The 20,623-nt window shown below is 44.6% G+C and overlaps 1 protein-coding gene across 2 annotated transcripts in view; it reads right to left on the reverse strand.

Annotated features, from left to right (window-relative positions):
* LOC147607380 (double-stranded DNA-binding family protein) overlaps positions 1-20,623 on the reverse strand; it is a 43,693-nt gene that overhangs the window by 20,814 nt on the left and 2,256 nt on the right. For both annotated transcript variants that reach the window (XM_086790695.1, XM_086790694.1), the window contains exon 6: positions 20,550-20,621. In XM_086790695.1, coding sequence (XP_086646821.1) covers positions 20,550-20,621 — 72 coding nt within the window. The remainder of the gene's footprint in view (positions 1-20,549; positions 20,622-20,623) is intronic.

The raw sequence follows: 20,623 nt of genomic DNA on the forward strand, positions 1-20,623 counted from the left end.
ATTGGAGTGTGAGATCGAGGCACCAAATCAAGGAGCAAATGTGATGTGATGCTTTGCAAGACTATAGCAACACCCCAATGTGATGTTTGAACCCCTAATGGTTCCCAATGACTGAGATTAGTATTAATTAATCACTAATTAGCAGAGGTGGTTCTTTGTTAATAAGGACTCAGGAGCAGCTTGATGAAATGCATTTGAGTAGTTATGGATTTGAAATGAGATAAGAAGCCTTCAAAACCTTCAATAGCAATAGATAAGCTTTGATTTGATCACCATAAACATGAATTACGCATGTTTAACTAGTGCTAATCACAACATTACCACAGTAGGTCCAAATCTGTTCAACAGCTTCAAAACAGCATGTCGCGGCGTTTTCTTTGATTTCTGACTGCATAAACATGCTCGCCATCCTCAAAAACCGTGGGGGAGTCAAAGGAATGGCTCAAATTTGCAAGAAATACCCCAATTTCTAGATTTTTGCCAAAAAGATAGGCGCTTGATAACAGCATGAAGGCGGCGAAATGTTGTTCGGATCTAATCACTTTTTGTACTAGGTTGATGCGCCTTTGAATGCTGAAGAGGCTCCACTTTGATTTTTGTGTAATGGATGTCTAGAGAGAGGGAAATCAGCTCACCATTGGAGATGGGTACTGCAGAAGTTGAAAGTGTTAAAAAACACGAATTAGGATTAAGCAAGATACTAAGTGGATTATGAAGGGTTGAAAAAAGAATCATTGGCTTTGATACCAATTATTGGGCTCATACTTGATGAGAAATCTCATGGTTTAGACATAATGAACATGCTAAGATAGATGATTAGCCTAATCACAATATGATTAAGATAATGATGAGCATAATGACACCTGAATGGGAGAGTTAATTAGGGTTAGAGTTCATGTGGGAGACATACACAGAGAAACAAGGGAGAGAGAGAGAGAGAGTTGTGGGGATAAGTCAACTCATCAAGATGAGTGTGTGACTTGTTGGGGTAAAGGCGTTATGCCCACCCTTATAGTGTGTACAAGCCCATAAGTTATAGTACATAGTACACTTAGTACTTTTAATGTACTAAGTGCACTATGTGTACTAGTGCAATATACATGTGTGATAGGGGAGTCACACACTCATGCCTCATGAGTTGACTTATCCCCACAACTCTCTCTCTCTCTCTCTCCCTTGCTTCTCTGTGTATGTCTCCCACACATGATTTAACCTAACCCTAATTCTGTTCCTTCTCCCATCAACTGGTATCAGAGCCTAGAAGGCGGTGCTATTCATCTCTTCTCCTTGATAGCTGAACGAGCTGCTTGCTTTGCTGCTGTCATACTCTGTGGCATCAACACTCGCAGCAAGGCCTGCAGGGCATCAACACTCGCAGCAAAGCCCTTCAGTGTGAGCAGCTTGTATCAAGGTCACAGTAGCCAGGCGGACAAGTAGTCACGCGCAGCCAATCAAGTGAAGAAGCGCAAGAGCACGCACGGGCGAAGCTGGATGAGTCGGCAGCAGCCAGGCGAGTGTGGCAATCGTAAAGCGAGCGAAGGCAGCAGCCGTAGGCTGGGCGTCAACATAATTAGGCGAAGCTAGGCGAAGGCAGCGTGTAGCGTGGCTGAGGCAACGTGCGAAGGCGCATCGTAGCGAACCCAGGCGAACAGCGTGAAGCTGGCGAACGTGGAGTTCCAGCGCACAGCGCTAGGCGAAAGCAGCGTGTGAACGTGTGCGCTAGGCGAAGGAGACAGCGAAGGCGTAAATCAGGAGGCAACGTTTCTCCACTGCGCTCCAAGGATGGTGCGAACCTACACTTTTGCTGCCATGGTCGGGGTTGCTTACTTCGCCGTTTCCTCGCTAGACCGTGTTTTCGAATGGATGGCTGATCGCAAGGAGAAGAAGTAGCGAAGCTGGGGTTTTGGAATCTCTTGAGGCTCTTCAGAAGAGGGGAAACCAGGAGTTAGTCACCAGCAGCACGTCGTCCTCGCATCAGCAGTACCTTCAACATCCACACAGTCAGTGTGTGCAGCACCTCATCAACAGCAAAAATCGACGCCCCCTCTTCCTGCAACAGCCTGCAAATTGAAGGAAAATCAGAAATTACAAGGTATTTGCCTCAATTTTTTTTTGGGATTTGCAATTGAGCAAGTACAATCAACAATTGAGCAGGTACAGGTGCCCAATTGCTCAATTTTTTGAGCAAAATTGGCAAAATTGGGTGACATTGGTCACAATCAGAATAAATTTGCAGGAAATTGGTCAAATCAGGATCAATTTGCAGGAAATTGAATGTCAAAATTTGGGGCTTTTGATGTAATTGTGCAATTAAGCACTCATACATGCTGTATGATGTGAGAAATCGCACATTTGGGCAAAATTGCAGCAAATTGCAGTGCAAATCAAGGGGCTTTTGTGCCGATTGAGTTGATTTGCATGCAGGCGATCGCATTTGATGCTGTGGATAATGTGCCGATGCCTTACAAGCACTCAATGTGCCTGTAAATCAAGGGGCTTTCATGTATTTGATGTATATGTCGCCAGGGGGAAGCATCGTGAACACTCTGGATGCCTTCATGTGTGTCAATGTACCATGTATGATCAGCAATTGATCTTAAATCAAAGGGCTTTTCAAGTTCGTATGCTTGTTGAGCTTGGCAAAGCAGCAGGCAAGACATTTATGCCTTGAATCCTCAAAAATCAGCTTGCAGTCAAGGGGCTTTTGCCCAATTTCTGTTCGGGACTGTTGTATGCAGTGCACAGGACTGTAAAAGTCTGATTTTCACTCATTTGGACAGCCAGGAGAGCATTTATTGCTACTGTACCTGCTGGTACAGATTTGGTACAGTTTTGTACAAGTTTTGGCATGGCTGTACACTGTTTTGAGTGACCAAAAGGTTCAATTTCAGCTGCTGAATTTGCCTGGACAGGTTTGGTACATCATTGTTGAGCACTTGGTACTGCTGTACAGTACTTTGGAAGGGCAAAAGAGCACATTTAAGGTGCTGTCCAAAATCTGTAGCAACCAGATTTTGATGATTTCATCACATAAAGAGGGAGAAAAGTTGCATTCTTGCTTCCGCAGTGGGAGATAAAGCTTGGGAGAACATTTGTGAGCACTTTGTGTGCTTTTGGTGCAGTGTTTGCACATTTGCAGGGAGTCAGGCATTGCAGGTTGCATTTTGCTATGGCAACCACAGGTGAGAGCTCTTCATTGCTTCACATCAAGAAGCTTGAAGGCTCGCATAATTATGATATTTGGCAAACCCAGTGCTACAATGTGTTGCTCCAAAAAAAGCAGCACAAGCCTATCAAAGAAAGGGGTGTGATGCCCGCTTCTCTTACTGCTGAAGAGTGGGAAGATATGGATGAGCTGGCAAGATCTACTATCATGTTGTCTGTGTCAGACTCATTACTTTTCAGCATTCGTGAAGAGAAGACAGCTTGGGGAATGTGGCAGAGATTGCAGGACTTGTATGCCCAGCAAAGTGCCTCAAGCAAAGTGTATTGGTTGAAGAAACTCATAGGTCTTCAGATGAAGGAAGGGGCGTCTATGACAGCCCATCTAAATGAGTTTAATGGTATTGTCAGCCAGGTCATCAATCAAAAGTTGGCAATGGACGATGAGTTCAAAGCCACTTTTTTGTTATGCACTTTGCCAGAGAGTTGGGACACATTTAGGACAGCCACTAGCAATTCGAATGCTATGCTGTCATATGCAGATGTTGAGGGTGCTCTTCTTCAAGAAGAGATGAACAGGAAGAACAACTCTGTTGGAAAGTCCAATGCAATGAATGCACGTGGGAGATCCCAGCAAAGGGGGAAAAGCCAAGAAAGGGGAAGGAGCAAGTCTCGCTCCAAAAAGGATTTGGAATGCCATTATTGTGGCAAGAAGGGACACATCAAAAAGCAATGCTACAAATGGAAAAATGATCAAAAGGAAAAGGGAAAAGGCAAAGACAAAGAGAAGGATGAAGCCAAAGATGTAAAGCCAAAGGGCAAAAGTGGAGTCAAGATCGAAGAAATCAATGTGTCACATGCAGGTGGCAGTGAGGATGAGGTCCTCTTTACGTCTTCACTTGATGCCCATTCACTTCTTACAGGTGGTCATGGTATGCACTCATGGATCATTGATTCAGGTGCCTCCTTTCATGTCACAGGTTGCAGAGACTTGTTTGTCAGGTATACTGCTGGCAATGAAGGAGTGGTTTATTTGGGTGATAACCATGCATGCAAGATTCTTGGCAGAGGTGATGTGAGGCTTGTATTTTCAGATGCCTCACAGCTTATGCTCCATGATGTCAGGCATGTGCCTGAGATCAAGAAGAATTTGCTTTCTACTGGACAGCTTGATGATGCTGATTATGTTACCACATTTGGTAGTGGAAAGTGGAAAATTAGTAAGGGCTGACTGGTTGTTGCCAGAGGCTCTAAGGTGGACACTCTTTACTTTATGCATGCAGGTGTTTGTCACCATGCTAATGTAAATGCAACCGAGCTGCCGGAAATTTCTATGTGGCATAGCCGGTTGGGACACATGAGTGTCAAGGGAATGGAGCAATTGTCTCGTTTGGGTTACTTGCCTTCTCTAAAGTTTTCAAGTTTTCAGTTTTGTGAGCATTGTATATATGGTAGGCAACTACAGTGCCCCCACAAGAAAGCTCTTGGACAGAAAGATGCTCAGTTAGAGCTTGTGCATACAGATGTATGTGAGATGCCTCAGCTTTCTTTGGGAGGGGAAAAATATTTTGTGTCTTTTATAGATGATGCCACACGCAAGGTGTGGGTTTATCCTCTTCGTTTGAAGAGTGATACATTCTCAGTGTTTGAGAAGAATGTTGCTCTTGTTGAGAATCAAACTGGCAAAACACTGAAAGCTTTGCGTTCCGACAATGGTGGAGAGTACATGTCCAAACAATTTCAGGACTTTTGTGATGCTAAAGGCATCAAGAGGGAGCTCTCTACTCCTTATGATCCTCCACAAAACGGGACAGCAGAGAGGATGAACAGGACCATACAGGAGAAGGTCCGTTCTATGTTGTCACATGCTGCATTACCTCATGGTTTTTGGGCTGAAGCTGTTATGACAGCCGTTCACCTTATAAACAGGTCACCTAACACGAGGCTTGGTGGAAAAGTGCCAGAGGAAGTATGGACAGGGAAGCCTCCGTCATACAAGCACTTGAGAGTGTTTGGTTGCGTTGCGTACGTGCACATACGCAGGGAAATGCGCACCAAACTTGATCCTAAGTCTCATAAATGCATATTCCTAGGATATGGTGACAGAGGTGAAATGGGGTATAGACTTTGGGATCCCGTAAATAAAAAGATCATACGCAGCAATGATGTCATTTTTGATGAAACATGCATGTATAAGGAGCCTGCAAGGCAACATGAGCCTGGCAGAGTCATCTTTGATGATGATGGACATCATGGACAACAACAAAGGGCTGTAAATCAGCCATTACAGCAGGAAAACCAGCCCTTAAATGGTGCTGAAAATGGTCCAAATGGACAGCCAGATATGGCAGAAGATATCCCTATGGATATACCACAGTTGGAGGAAATACCGGGCATGATTTTTCAGCCTTATGGCATGGAACAGGAGCCACCAATGGGTGATATGCAGGCTGGACAGCAACCTGCAAATGATGGTCATTGGGTACGGAGGTCCACTAGACCCTCCAGAGCCCCTGACAGGTTTGTTCCAGGGGTTGACTACTTGATGCTCACTGACTGTGGGGAGCCCTCATGTTATAAGGAGGCTTTACAGAGGGCAGACAAAGCTCTATGGGAGCGTGCCATGAAGTCAGAGATGGATTCTCTGCATAAAAATGGAACTTGGATGTTGGTGCCTTTGCCTGCAGGCAAGAAGGTTTTGCCATGCAAGTGGGTATACAGGCTCAAAGTTGCACCAGATGCAAAGCCAAGATACAAAGCCAGGTTAGTGGCTAAGGGCTTTAAGCAGGAATATGGTGTGGACTTTGAGGAGATCTTCTCTCCAGTGGTCAAAATGACCACACTTAGAGCTGTGTTGGCTTTGGTTGCGCATGATGATCTGGACTTGATTCAGATGGATGTGAAGACTGCTTTTCTTCACGGTGATCTCCATGAGGAGATATATATGCAGCAGCCAGAGGGTTATGCAGTGAGTGGAAAGGAGAAGCTTGTATGCAAGCTGAAAAAGAGTCTTTATGGGCTCAAACAGGCACCAAGAGAATGGTATCATAAATTTGATACATTCATGAAATCTCAGAAATTCAGGAGAAGTGACATAGATCACTGCTTGTACACCAAGAAAGCTTTGGATGGCAGTCTCTTGATTCTCATTTTGTATGTTGATGATATGTTGATTGCCGGGAAATCTCGTAAAGAGATGAATGCCTTGAAGCAGAGGCTGCATCAAACCTTTGATATGAAGGATTTGGGTGATGCAAATCACATCTTGGGTATGCGGATACTTCGGGACAGAAATCAGCATGTGTTGTATTTGTCTCAGAAGGAATACATTGGCAAAGTCTTGCAGAGGTTCAATATGGACGGGGGGAAGAACACTAGTACTCCTTTGCCTCCATATGTGAAACTCAGTGCTATGGACAGCCCACAGTCGGATAGAGACAGGGCTGATATGGCCAAGATTTCGTATGCTTCAGCTTGTGGCAGTCTCATGTATGCCATGGTTGCTACTAGGCCGGACATTGCATTTGCAGTGGGAGTGGTTTCTAGATACATGGCCAACCCTGGCAAGAAGCATTGGGAAGCAGTGAAAGGTGTCATGAGATACCTGAAGGGCACACAGGATATGTGCATTTGCTTTGGCAAACAGGATGCATTAGTGCATGGTTACACGGATTCGGATTATGCCGGTCATCCAGATAACCGGAAGTCTACTACCGGTTATGTGTTTACATTCACAGGAGGTGCTGTGTCATGGATATCCAGGATGCAGAAGTGCACTGCCTTATCTACTACAGAGGCCGAGTATATTGCAGCCACAGAGGCTTGCAAGGAGGCATTATGGCTATCTCGGTTAGTGGTTGATTTGGGCTATACAGGGGATATTCCATTGTTGCATTGTGACAGTCAGAGTGCCATCCAGTTGGCAAAGAACCCTGTCTTTCATGCAAAGACGAAGCATGTGGATGTGAAGTATCACTTCATCAGAGAGGTGATAGAGAACAAGCAAATTCAGCTTGTTAAGATTCATACGGATGACAACCCGGCTGATCTGTTGACGAAGAGTTTGCCTACGGAGCGGTTTGCTCATTGCAGACACTTGATGGGCATTGGATGAGGCCATTTTCAGCCTTGATATGGCCTTGTATATTATCATGTACATGCTGATTTTTTTTCTTTTCCTTTACTTAAGGGCACTTTGCCTTTAAGTGGGAGGTTGTTGGGGTAAAGGCGTTATGCCCACCCTTATAGTGTGTACAAGCCCATAAGTTATAGTACATAGTACACTTAGTACTTTTAATGTACTAAGTGCACTATGTGTACTAGTGCAATATACATGTGTGATAGGGGAGTCACACACTCATGCCTCATGAGTTGACTTATCCCCACAACTCTCTCTCTCTCTCTCTCCCTTGCTTCTCTGTGTATGTCTCCCACACATGATTTAACCTAACCCTAATTCTGTTCCTTCTCCCATCATGACTCCCCTATCACACATGTATATTGCACTAGTACACAGTGTGCACTTAGTACATTAAAAGTACTAAGTGTACTATGTACTATAACTTATGGGCTTGTACACACTATAAGGGTGGGCATAATGCCTTTACCCCAACAACCTCCCACTTAAAGGCAAAGTGCCCTTAAGTAGAGGAAAAGAAAAATCAGCATGTACATGATAATATACAAGGCCATATCAAGGCTGAAACTGGCCTCATCCAATGCCCATCAAGTGTCTGCAATGAGCAAACCGCTCCGGAGGCAAACTCTTTGTCAACAGATCAGCTGGGTTGTCATCCGTATGAATCTTAACAAGCTGAATTTGCTTGTTCTCTATCACACCTCTGATGAAGTGATACTTCACATCCACATGCTTCGTCTTTGCATGAAAGACAGGGTTCTTTGCCAACTGGATGGCACTCTGACTGTCACAATGCAACAATGGAATATCCCCTGTATAACCCAAATCAACCACTAACCGAGATAGCCATAATGCCTCCTTGCAAGCCTCTGTGGCTGCAATATACTCGGCCTCTGTAGTAGATAAGGCAGTGCACTTCTGCATCCTTGATATCCATGACACAGCACCTCCTGTGAATGTAAACACATAACCGGTAGTAGACTTCCGGTTATCTGGATGACCGGCATAATCCGAATCCGTGTAACCATGCACTAATGCATCCTGTTTGCCAAAACATATCCACATATCCTGTGTGCCCTTCAGGTATCTCATGACACCTTTCACTGCTTCCCAATGCTTCTTGCCAGGGTTGGCCATGTATCTAGAAACCACTCCCACTGCAAATGCAATGTCCGGCCTAGTAGCAACCATGGCATACATGAGACTGCCACAAGCTGAAGCATACGGAATCTTGGCCATATCAGCCCTGCCACTATCTGACTGTGGACTGTCCATAGCACTGAGTTTCACATATGGAGGCAAAGGAGTACTAGTCTTGGCATACGGAATCTTGGCCATATCAGCCCTGCCACTATCTGACTGTGGGCTGTCCATAGCACTGAGTTTCACATATGGAGGCAAAGGAGTACTAGTCTTCTTCCCCCCGTCCATATTGAACCTCTGCAAAACTTTGCCAATGTATTCCTTCTGAGACAAATACAACACATGCTGATTTCTGTCCCGAAGTATCCGCATACCCAAAATGTGATTTGCATCACCTAAATCCTTCATATCAAAGGTTTGATGCAACCTCTGCTTCAAGGCATCCATCTCCTTACGAGATTTCCCGGCAATCAACATATCATCAACATACAAGATGAGGATCAATAGACTGCCATCCAAAGCTTTCTTGGTGTATAAGCAGTGATCTATGTCACTTCTCCTGAAGTTCTGGGATTTCATGAATGTATCAAATTTATGATACCATTCTCTTGGTGCCTGTTTGAGCCCATAAAGACTCTTTTTCAGCTTGCATACAAGCTTCTCCTTTCCACTTACTGCATAACCTCTGGCTGTTGCATATATATCTCCTCATGGAGATCACCATGAAGAAAAGCAGTCTTCACATCCATCTGAATCAAGTCCAGATCATCATGAGCAACCAAAGCTAATACAGCTCTAAGTGTGGTCATTTTGACCACTGGAGAGAAGATCTCATCAAAGTCCACACCATATTCCTGCTTGAAGCCCTTAGCCACTAACCTGGCTTTGTATCTTGGCTTTGCATCAGGTGCAACTTTGAGCCTCTAAACCCATTTGCATGGCAAAACCTTCTTGCCTGTAGGCAAATGCACCAACTTCCATGTTCCATTTTTGTGCAGAGAATCCATCTCTGACTTCATGGCACGCTCCCAAAGAGCCTTGTCTGCCCTCTGTTAAGCCTCCTTATAACATGAGGGCTCCCCACAGTCAGTGAGCATCAAGTAGTCAACCCCTGGAACAAACCTGTCAGGGGCTCTGGAGGGTCTTGTGGACCTCCGTATCCAATGACCATCATTTGCAAGTTGCTGTCCAGCCTGCATATCACCTATTGGTGGCTCCTGTTCCATGCCATAAGGCTGAAAAATCATGCCCGGTATCTCCTCTAACTGTGGGATATCCATAGGGATATCTTCTGCCATCTCTGGCTGTCCATTTGGACCATTTTCAGCACCATTTAAGGGCTGGTTTTGCTGCTGTAATGGCTGATTTACAGCCCTTGGTTGTTGTCCATGATGTCCATCATCATCAAAGATGACTCTGCTAGGCTCCTGTTGCCTTGCAAGCTCCTTATACATGCATGTTTCATCAAAAATGACATCATTGCTGCGTATAATCTTTCTATTCACGGGATCCCAAAGTCTATACCCCATTTCACCTCTGTCACCATATCCTAGGAATATGCATTTGTGAGACTTAGGATCAAGTTTGGTGCGCATTTCCCTGCGTATGTACACGTACGCAACGCAACCAAACACTCTCAAGTGCTTGTATGACGGAGGCTTCCCTGTCCATACTTCCTCTGGCACTTTCCCACCAAGCCTCGTGTTAGGTGACCTGTTTATAAGATGTAGGGCTGTCATAACAGCTTCAGCCCAAAAACCATGAGGTAACACAGCATGTGACAACATAGAACGGACCTTCTCCTGAATGGTCCTGTTCATCCTCTCTGCTGTCCCGTTTTGTGGAGGATCATAAGGAGTAGAGAGCTCCCTCTTGATGCCTTTAGCATCACAAAAGTCCTGAAACTGTTTGGACATATACTCTCCACCATTGTCGGAACGCAAAGCCTTCAGTGTTTTGCCAGTTTGATTCTCAACAAGAGCAACAAACTTCTGAAACACTGAGAATGTATCACTCTTCAAACGAAGAGGATAGACCCACACCTTACGTGTGGCATCATCAATAAAAGACACAAAATATTTTGCCCCTCCCAAAGAAAGCTGAGGCATCTCACATACATCTGTATGCACAAGCTCTAACTGAGCATCTTTCTGTCCAAGAGCTTTCTTGTGGGGGCACTGTAGTTGCCTACCATATATACAATGCTCACAAAACTGAAAACTTGAAAACTTTAGAGAAGGCAAGTAACCCAAACGAGACAATTGCTCCATTCCCTTGACACTCATGTGTCCCAACCGGCTATGCCACATAGAAATTTCCGGCAGCTCGGTTGCATTTACATTAGCATGGTGACAAACACCTGCATGCATGAAGTAAAGAGTGTCCACCTTAGAGCCTCTGGCAACAACCAGTGAGCCCTTACTAATCTTCCACTTTCCACGACCAAATGTGGTAACATAATCAGCATCATCAAGCTGTCCAGTAGAAAGCAGGTTCTTCTTGATCTCAGGCACATGCCTGACATCATGGAGCATAAGCTGTGAGCCATCTGAAAACACAAGCCTCACATCACCTCTGCCAAGAATCTTGCATGCATGGTTATCACCCAAATAAACTACTCCTTCATTGCCAGCAGTATACCTGACAAACAAGTCTCTGCAACCTGTGACATGAAAGGAGGCACCTGAATCAATGATCCATGAGTGCATACCATGACCACCTGTAAGAAGTGAATGGGCATCAAGTGAAGACGTAAATAGGACCTCATCCTCACTGTCACCTGCATGTGACACATTGATTTCTTCAATCTTGACTCCACTTTTGCCCTTTGGCTTTACATCTTTGGCTTCAGCTTTGTCTTTGTCTTTGCCTTTTCCCTTTTCCTTTTGATCATTTTTTCATTTGTAGCATTGCTTTTTGATGTGTTCCTTCTTGCCACAATAATGGCATTCCAAGTCCTTTTTGGAGCGGGGCTTGCTCCTTCCCCGTTCTTGGCTTTTTTCCCTTTGCTGGGATCTCCCACATGCATTCATTGCATTGGACTTTCCAACAGAATTGTTCTTCCTGTTCATCTCTTCTTGAAGCAGAGCACCCTCAACATCTGCATATGACAGCATAGCATTCAAATTGCTAGTGGCTGTCCTGAATGTGTCCCAACTCTCTGGCAAAGTGCATAAGAGAAAGGTGGCTTTGAACTCATCGTCCATTGCCAACTTTTGATTTATAACTTGGCTGACAATACCATTAAACTCGTTTAAATGGGCTGTCATAGACGCCCCTTCCTTCATCTGAAGACCTATGAGTTTCTTCAACCAATACACTTTGCTTGAGGCACTTTGCTGGGCATACAAGTCCTGCAATCTCTGCCACATTCCCCAAGCTGTCTTCTCTTCACGAATGCTGAAAAGTAAAGAGTCCGACACAGACAACATGATAGTAGATCTTGCCAGCTCATCCATATCTTCCCACTCTTCAGCAGTAAGAGAAGCGGGATTGTACCTGCTCAATTGCAAATTGGACATGCAAATTCCAAAAAATTAAAACAAGTACCTCAGATAATTTTCTGATTACAGGAAAAGGGGAGGTCGAATTTGCTTTGATGAGGTGCTGCTGCAGAAAAAACTGTGCAGATGGAGGGCTCTTCAGGAGTGCTTAAGATGGCTTCTGGACAAGGAAGCCGCTGACCTGCACATGCCTCTTGGCGTCGAAGCCAAGAACGCGGATGAAGGCGGAGGGGTACGCCTTCTTGCACTCGTTGATCTCTCTCAGCACGGCAGCAGCGTCGGTGCAGCCGAACATGGGCAGCTTCCACATGGTCCAGTAGCGCCCATCGTAGTAGCCGCTTCCATGGAAATGCTCGCGGTAGACGCTGCCAACCTTGTCGAATATAACATGCCTGCGCTTCGACGGCTCGCTTGTAGGCGTGGTTTTACGCCTTCGCCTAGTGGTTCGCTACGAGTACTCGCTCACGCCCAGCAGCCAACCTACGCCCAACGCTCGTGTATTTGCGCTTCGCCTCGTAGGACTCAAATCTGCTCTGATACCAGTTGAATGGGAGAGTTAATTAGGGTTAGAGTTCATGTGGGAGACATACACAGAGAAACAAGGGAGAGAGAGAGAGAGAGAGAGAGAGTTGTGGGGATAAGTCAACTCATCAAGATGAGTGTGTGACTCCCCTATCACACATGTATATTGCACTAGTACACATAGTGCACTTAGTACATTAAAAGTACTAAGTGTACTATGTACTATAACTTATGGGCTTGTACACACTATAAGGGTGGGCATAATGCCTTTACCCCAACAACACCATGATGGGAGAGTGAAAGTTGTGTTTCCATTAGATGTGTACCTCTTAAATAGACTAAGTACAAGATGGATTAGAGAATGCTAATCATGCTTAGTAGCTTAACAAAGTCAATGATGCTCTCCACAAATCTCTCCATGGTTCTAACCTCCATATTCTTCTCCTACAATCTAGCCCTTGATTCTAGGCCTGAAAGTCAACAAAGGTGGCTGCATTGAATGCTCCTGGCTCCTAGCATATTTCACTGTTACTGGCATACTTTTACTGGAAGGCTTTTATAGCCTTAGACCATTCGACCTTAGCCCTTTATTTCCAAATGGTTGTAGACATGGATTATTTTTTGTTATCTCCAATACTTATAGTGATTCAAACCGGGCTGGAGACTATGACACCTAGCAATCAACCACCGAGAACTGTTTTTTTCTTGGCAAAACAACCCAATGTTGCCACATCTACCTGTGAGGCTAAGTACAGGGTAGCCTTCACTACTACGGTAGATTGTGTATGGCTGAGAAGGCTACTTGCATATCTTCATGAGTATCAACATACACCCACTACCATACTCACAACCAGCCAAAGTGTTATAGCCGTGGAACGAAATCCAATTTTCCATGCACGTACCAAGCGCACAGAGATTCATTATCACTATGTCAAGGAGAGGCTTCATGCAGGAGAGACCGCATTAACCTATTGCTCTACACATGACAATACTGCAGATCTGTTTACCAAGGCATTGCCTCGAGAGAAGTTTGAAGCTTTCTGCTTTTACCTTACCACTACAAAGGGGGATTTAAAGGCATATGCTTATATGTAGTGCTGCATGTGAACACGCACTAACTCCAGGGACACTTTTGTCCTACGAGTTTTTCCCCTGAGACATTTGGTGTGAAAGGACACCTAGACTAGGTTTTATTATTATCACTTGTACTTGTCACTTATCATTATTGTGTAAATATACGTGCAAGTACTTCTCCCTCTCAATTGTTTTGCTTTTTGTGTGTGTGAGAGCTTTCATTGCCCCACAAACCGTTACGTACCTAAGACTAAGCCTTGGGATTAGGAATTAATCCAATAGAGTTAGGGGAGCCTTGGGTTAGGAAAAGCAGGTGGATTGAAGTGGCTAAGGTTTAAATTTAATAAATCCAAGGTTATTGCCTATTTATGGCAGGACTATTATTTATAACAGCAATAAGCACTATATAAGTGAGTCTTGGGTTATAATTGATTTATCATGGTCTGGACATGGAGAAGAGGCTTACTCAGATCACAGGTAGTCTTGACTCTTGCCAAGGGTCCCTGTGGACAGGCACTAGTGGTATGGGACGCTAGGGCTGACTCGCATGGACCCATGGGAGTGGAACCTTCTTAGCCCCTAGCTCGGGGGAGGTTTGTGTACGTGAACCTACAGTTGGGTGGTGAGCTTGCCTGCACCCCTTTTACTTGGCTTCTCTAATCTTGTTTATGCATGTGTATTAGGTGATCCTTGGGAGGAGTCACTCACAGTTGGGGTACCAGAGCTAACCTAATCACAGAGGCGGAAAAAAGCAAGGTTTGCGTGTCCTTTGTGTATCTTTCAGTCACCATATTTGCATTTTGAATCTGCAAGAGGTAAGGGCTTTTTAAGGTTTTGCTAGAAGAATAGGATTCTTTGTGGATTCTGAGAGAAGGGGGAGAAAGGGGAGATTTGTGCGCATGCGTGCGGGTGAAATTGTCCCGAGAACCCCTGTTTGAACGAAGGAAACCCTAGTGTTCTCTCTGTTATGTCAGCGCTGCAGGTTGTGTCTGTGCTTTTTCAGATGGTGTATGTGGTAGCTATCAAGGGCCGTAGTGCTTGCAGCCAGGCATGGTAGAAAGACGATCATGTGCAGGTTCCATGCGGCACAGCAGGCGACTGTCTGAGTGCTGGGGGGAGGGGGGGAGAGGGGGGAGGGGGGAGGGGGCGGGGAAAGAGAGAGAGCATAGCAAAGGTGGATGGCGTGGTGGTCTCAGCATCATATATTGAAGCACCTATTGGTGCATCCCTTGCCGCCTCCTTGAAGGAAGCAAAATACTGAAAGAAAGATTGATCCATTGAATCTCTTACCAGAGAACCATCTGAAAGGCACTGCGCATGTTGATGAAGGAGATGAAGCTCTTTGCACCTCTTCTTCATGGGTATCCTGCTCTTGTGTGCCTCTAGGCTTCAGATCTCTTGTAGAAGACCCCTCTGAATCGACTGTTATGCTGCAGGTTCATGTCATCGTTGTGTAGCATGATAGTGATCCCTCGTGATGAAAAACGCTGAATGTGCTGGTTACAGCATGGGACACTTCATGGAAGAAAAACGCTGATCAAATAGCTGATAACAGGGCTGGAACCACAGCACATGTGGGCAGCTGATATGGACTGGTCATAGCAGAGAGAAACGCAGCTATAAGGCGGCTACTAGGTGCTGCATAGAGGTAATAATGGAGCTCCCTCTCTGGACCTGTTGCCAAAACCGACCAAAGTATGTATTGGTCTTAGTGCTCACATAGCCCTCTCAGGGAATCATAAAGGTCACCATGAATCTCCGTGAAACTCAAAAGATTCACCTCCCCAATTCAACTCAATGCATCTCAACCTATTTAAGCTATCCTTCTGATGCAGAATCTCCATGTCAAAATCCTACATCAACTTTGCCCACCGCACCTTCTTCTCCCTCTACTCAGGTCTCTCACAAAAATACTTGATCAGACTCATGGTTGGTCAAAACAACAAATTTGGATCCATACAAGTAATGTCTCCAAATTTTCAACTGCATATAACTCTTTCGCCTAAGTATGCCATCTGATTTGGGTATCATCAAGCTTCTTGTTTTTAAAAGCCATAGGTTGGCCCTCCTAGAATAAGGCAGCCCCTATCACAAAATCATGGGCATCAGTCTCAAACCACGAATGGTTTACCAAGCTCCAGTATGGCTAAAACTGGTGCATCTCTCACCATAAACTTGATCCTATTAAAAGCCTCATCAAGCCTCTCGTTCGAGGTAATAGGAGCGTTGGAATTTCCTCCACATCCTTTGAGGGGGTTAGAAAGGGGAAAGATCGCGTCAGAATATTCTCATTGACTTCTTACAAAAGACAATGAATCCCAAAAACGAACAAACCTGTCTGATAGTCTGAGATACCGGCCAATCTGAACCTTCTGGATCCAGTCAAGGTCTATGCTCATCCCATCTCTGAAAATCCGATGACCTAGGTATGCGATTTCTTTACAAAAGGATTCACACTTAGAGCTTGTGAGCCCAAAAGGTAATACGAGAAACTCCTAATGACCATATCTAGTTCGAAAACCTCTCTTAAAGACATCTTCCTTGGCTATCTTGATTTGATGATAACCTGTACGAAGATCAATCTTCATAAAATACTTGGCTCCCTAGAGCCTGTCTATCAAAAGTCTAATCTAGGAAGTTGACACACATTTGACATCTTCCACGTTCCGTCATTTTTATGCTTCAAAAGCACTGAAGCTCCCCAAGGGGATTTACTATGTCGAAACTGTCCCATCTTGAGATATTCCAACAGCTGTCAAGCAATCTCATCCAACTGGTCTAAGTAGAAACGGATCAAACACTGGAGAGTGGATGACAGGGTGGACCCGAGCTTCTAGGTACTTTCCAAAACAAAAGCAAATTGTAATTTAAAACGAGTTAGCTTGGGGAGAGTAGATTAGATTAGAAGATATGGAAAAGGATGGAGAAATTGCCTTCATAATCGAGGAAACAGGACACATCTTGTTGAGCCTCAGGCAACCGCTCGATGTGACTTACTTGTGAGAATTATGAAGGAAAAACACTTGGTAGAATCGTACACATTTCCTCACATAAAGATTGTTATAATCAGACCAAGGAGAGGTGCTAGGATAGCCAAGCGTTGGGACATTGTGATATGAGGCCCCAAGTTAGGCACTCTAACCTTAGTGTGATCCCCGCTGCCAAATTATTGTATAGATAGAGGGGGTAGGGGTCTCACACTCTACAAGGAAAGTCTTCGCTCAGCCTAGGATAGAGCAAAGTTTTATGCAGATAAAAAGCATTCACTCAAGAAATTCCAAGATGATCAAATGGTGCACCTTAGAATCCTAAAGGATTTAGAGATAACAAAAACCAAAAAAGTTTAGAAACTTTCTCCTCACTTTAGTGGACCTTATAAAGTCATCAAGTTAATTAATAATGTGGCCTATAAATTGGAATTATTACCAAGGGTGAGAAAGACGTCGGGGACGAAAGCTAGTCAGGTTTCACACAATGAACTTAATCGGTTGGAAAATTTGTCTTTGTAAGTTCCACATGAGTCGAAGTCAATCCTTCACTGAATAAGAGTATTCTTGAGATGTTGATCAAGTGGAAGGATTGTACTAATGATGACAGTCCCTTGGGAGATTGCCGGCTCTCTTAACACCAATTCTCTAACTTTTATGTCTAGTACATTTTCCATTATGTTATGGCTCCGTGGGTTATAATGGCTCGCATGTATAAGGTTGTGTTTATGGCTAGGGCAGCCCTAGTGTAAGGATGCAGGCTATAGGTGACATATGGGCATTTATGGACACACCGATGGTGTAAAGCTGAAAAATATTAATAAGTGAGCTATTGGATCCCCAGCCTATATAAGTGAGTTGAGGGCTCATAAGTGTCTATCCCTCAGAGGGCAACAATCATGACCTAAGCGAGGCTTTGACCTTGGTTCTAGCCGACACCTCAAAGCAGTGGTATGGGACGCCATAGCATTGGTGCAGTACATGGTCACAGTGTTGGCCTAACCTCATGGCTCGAGGGTGCTCCATAAGAGCAATGGTTGCGTGGTGAGCCACCAACAACCAACCCATGTATCATGTTCTCGTGTGTTTGTTCGCACGGAATTCTCGAGAGATCAAGTGGCAGTTTCACATGTTATCATCCTCAAAGTGGTTGAGAGAACTAGTCAGATCCCAAAGACCCTGCACTAAGTCATGGCTCATATTGAGGTGGGAAAGGAGGTAAATTGTAACACGCGGAAGCTCTGGGGGTCTTCTTTCAGCCCTAAACACTACTGAGAACATGCTGATGCAAAACGCAGACATAAAGGAGAGTGGAGAGAGAGAGAGAGAGAGAGAGAGAGAGAGAGAGAGAGAGAGATATGGCTGGAAATTCAGTATATTTCATATAGTACAAAAAGGTACTTTTCTACAGCCCTAGGCTGCCTTCATACAAAAGGTGAACATCACCAGTATCTGTCCTAATGCTGGACCCAACTCCTACAGCGTTGAATGGTTACAATGAGGACCTATTTATAATCTCTTGAATACTTGGCATACTGGCCAACTGCTGGTCGGCCAGTCTACAGTGCATTTAATGCTTTTAAATGCTGTCCGACTGGGCACACATCCACATAAATTGTAACACCAACAGCCGCCTTGTCTTGGTACAGCCGACTCTTCAGCTGACAGATCCCTTCCAGCAGCCGACAGCATCCTGTGCCTTCCATGCCCTTGCTCCAAGTCCAAACTGGTTCTCATCTGCACCTTGTGCTCAAAATCCTAGCTCTAATCTGTTTTTCTAGGCCGCCCCTTCTGGATTAGCTCTGAAAATGTTCATGGCAATGCTTGCACATGACATCCCCCTCTGCTAAACTTGATGACGGGCTTCCAACTTGTTCCTTGGATGACTATCATCATCCCAATCTCTTCCCGAAGTCCCTCTGTCATCCTTCCATCTCTGGCAAGCCCTTTTCTCTGAAAACCCAGCCCGGTCTCCAAAACCACTCTGACTAAATAAAATCTATGCATTGGTTCCCTCCAGTCCCCAATCCATTCCTGCCCTGACTCTAAACACTGTCTTGGTCTTCATTCTTGAGAAATGAGTCTAGCACTCTCACATCACCCCTTGGAGGATAATCCTCCCTTGGGACCATTGCCCGAGAACCTATCTGGCTCACAGGATTGCCATCCCCTCTGGCTTTGTGGAACACCACCAACAAACCTCCTAGGAGCTCTTCCCGATTCTGTGTTCCTTGCCTTGGGCTTCGTATCCATGTACTTTCCTGTACCTTGGACCTGTACACCATCATATGGGACTGAATCAGTGTTTAGCTTTGCTGAGCCTGATGCTCTGATACCAATGTAACACGTGGAAGCTCTAGGGGTCTTCTTTCAGCCCTAAACACTACTGAGAACATGCTGATGCAAAACGCAAACATAGGAGAGAGAGAGAGAGAGAGAGAGAGAGAGAGAGAGAGAGAGAGAGATATGGCTGGAAATTCAGTATATTTTATATAGTACAAAAAGGTACTTTTCTACAACCCTAGGCTGCCTTCATACAAAAGGTGAACATCACCAATATCTGTCCTAATGCTGGACCCAACTCCTAAAGAGTTGAATGGTTACAATGAGGAGCTTTCATGCCTATTGCACATAGCAGTACCATTGTTGCACCATCTTCCATCCATTAATTGCCTGAGATCGTTCATCCTCCTCTCTCAGCCCGTGCCCTATACTATCATCTCAGCCTCTAAACCTATGTGTGTGGATGGAAGGTGGGGAGAGGAATAGAGAAGTCATGCGTGGAGGTTGTTGCCACCATCTTTCAGGCATTATATTTGCAAAATGGCCCTCCAAGGCCAAAGAACTCAACATGCATAGCAAGGAGCAACCATCTGGCTGCAGTAGCAGAAGCTCTATTTTGAAAGCAACGAGGCAAAGGAAGGGATACTCATGGCACGAGCATTATTAGATGCAGTCCTTGGGACTTCCAATACCTTGCAAGCAGCAAACTTCGACAGAAGCTCATGATACTGCTTAAAAACTCTTTGAAAACAAAAAGGAAGCTTGTCTTCATCAAAGGATGCTCAACCAAATTGAGCAAAAAGTCATGTCACCAAGGTGTTTATTTCTTTGTGCCCTTTTTCAAATACACAACTAAAGGAAGTCCTCCATTGTGGTAATAGAACCTCTCTCTCTCTCTCTCTCTCTCTCTCTCTCTCTCTCTCTCGGGGGGACCCACCAATCTACTTCAAAGATTTGTATTTGCATATTTGCATTGAAAACAATGTCATGAGAGGCAAAATGTTTGTGATGTGTCCCTGCTCTAGAGTAAAGTTGGCCTGCATATTGCTTCCAGGTGCTGGCCTGCCACCCAAAAGGGTGATGGACTCGAAAATATATCCTAGTTGATAGAAGCTAGAGGTCACCCTCCAAGAGATTGCAATCAAGTGTTGTCTCTAAAGAAGTGATCAAGAAAGAGATCACCTTCCAAGAAAGTGCAATCAAGTGTTGTCTCTAAAGAGGTGATCTATTGTTGACTCTAAAGGAGTTGATAGAGGTCACCCTCCAACAAAGTGCAACCAAATGTTGTCTCTAAAGCAAAGATAAGACCAATCAATCTTTAGGTAGAACTTATATATATATATATATATACCTAGATGAATCCCAAATTCACCTTATAAGAATGTGCAATTTATAACCTCATGGTAGATATCCACAAGATAATAAACCATCAACTCCATCATGCATAGTATGGACTGGATACTACGACATCCCCGCTAACGTCATCAGTGCCCAATAGTGGGTGTAGAACTTGGTATCAATATATGCTCCCACACACACACACCCCCCCCCCCCCACACACACACACATTCCACGAACATGCCCAAATTCACCTTATAAGAATGTGCAACTTATAACCTCATGGTAGTCATCCACAAGACAATAAACCATCAACTCCATCATGCATAGTATGGACTGGATACTACGACATCATGCATAGTATGGACTGGATACTATGACATCCCCACAAGAACTTACTGTGACTTTCGGTGCCTTGTGTGTTTGTTCATTAATCTGCTCTAGAAGAGCAATCAATCTTTCTTCAGAAACCT

This window comes from Cibotium barometz, chromosome 55 (genome assembly GCF_041138505.1).
Source record: "Cibotium barometz isolate CiBa-2024 chromosome 55, ASM4113850v1, whole genome shotgun sequence".
Lineage (NCBI taxonomy): Eukaryota > Viridiplantae > Streptophyta > Polypodiopsida > Cyatheales > Cibotiaceae > Cibotium > Cibotium barometz.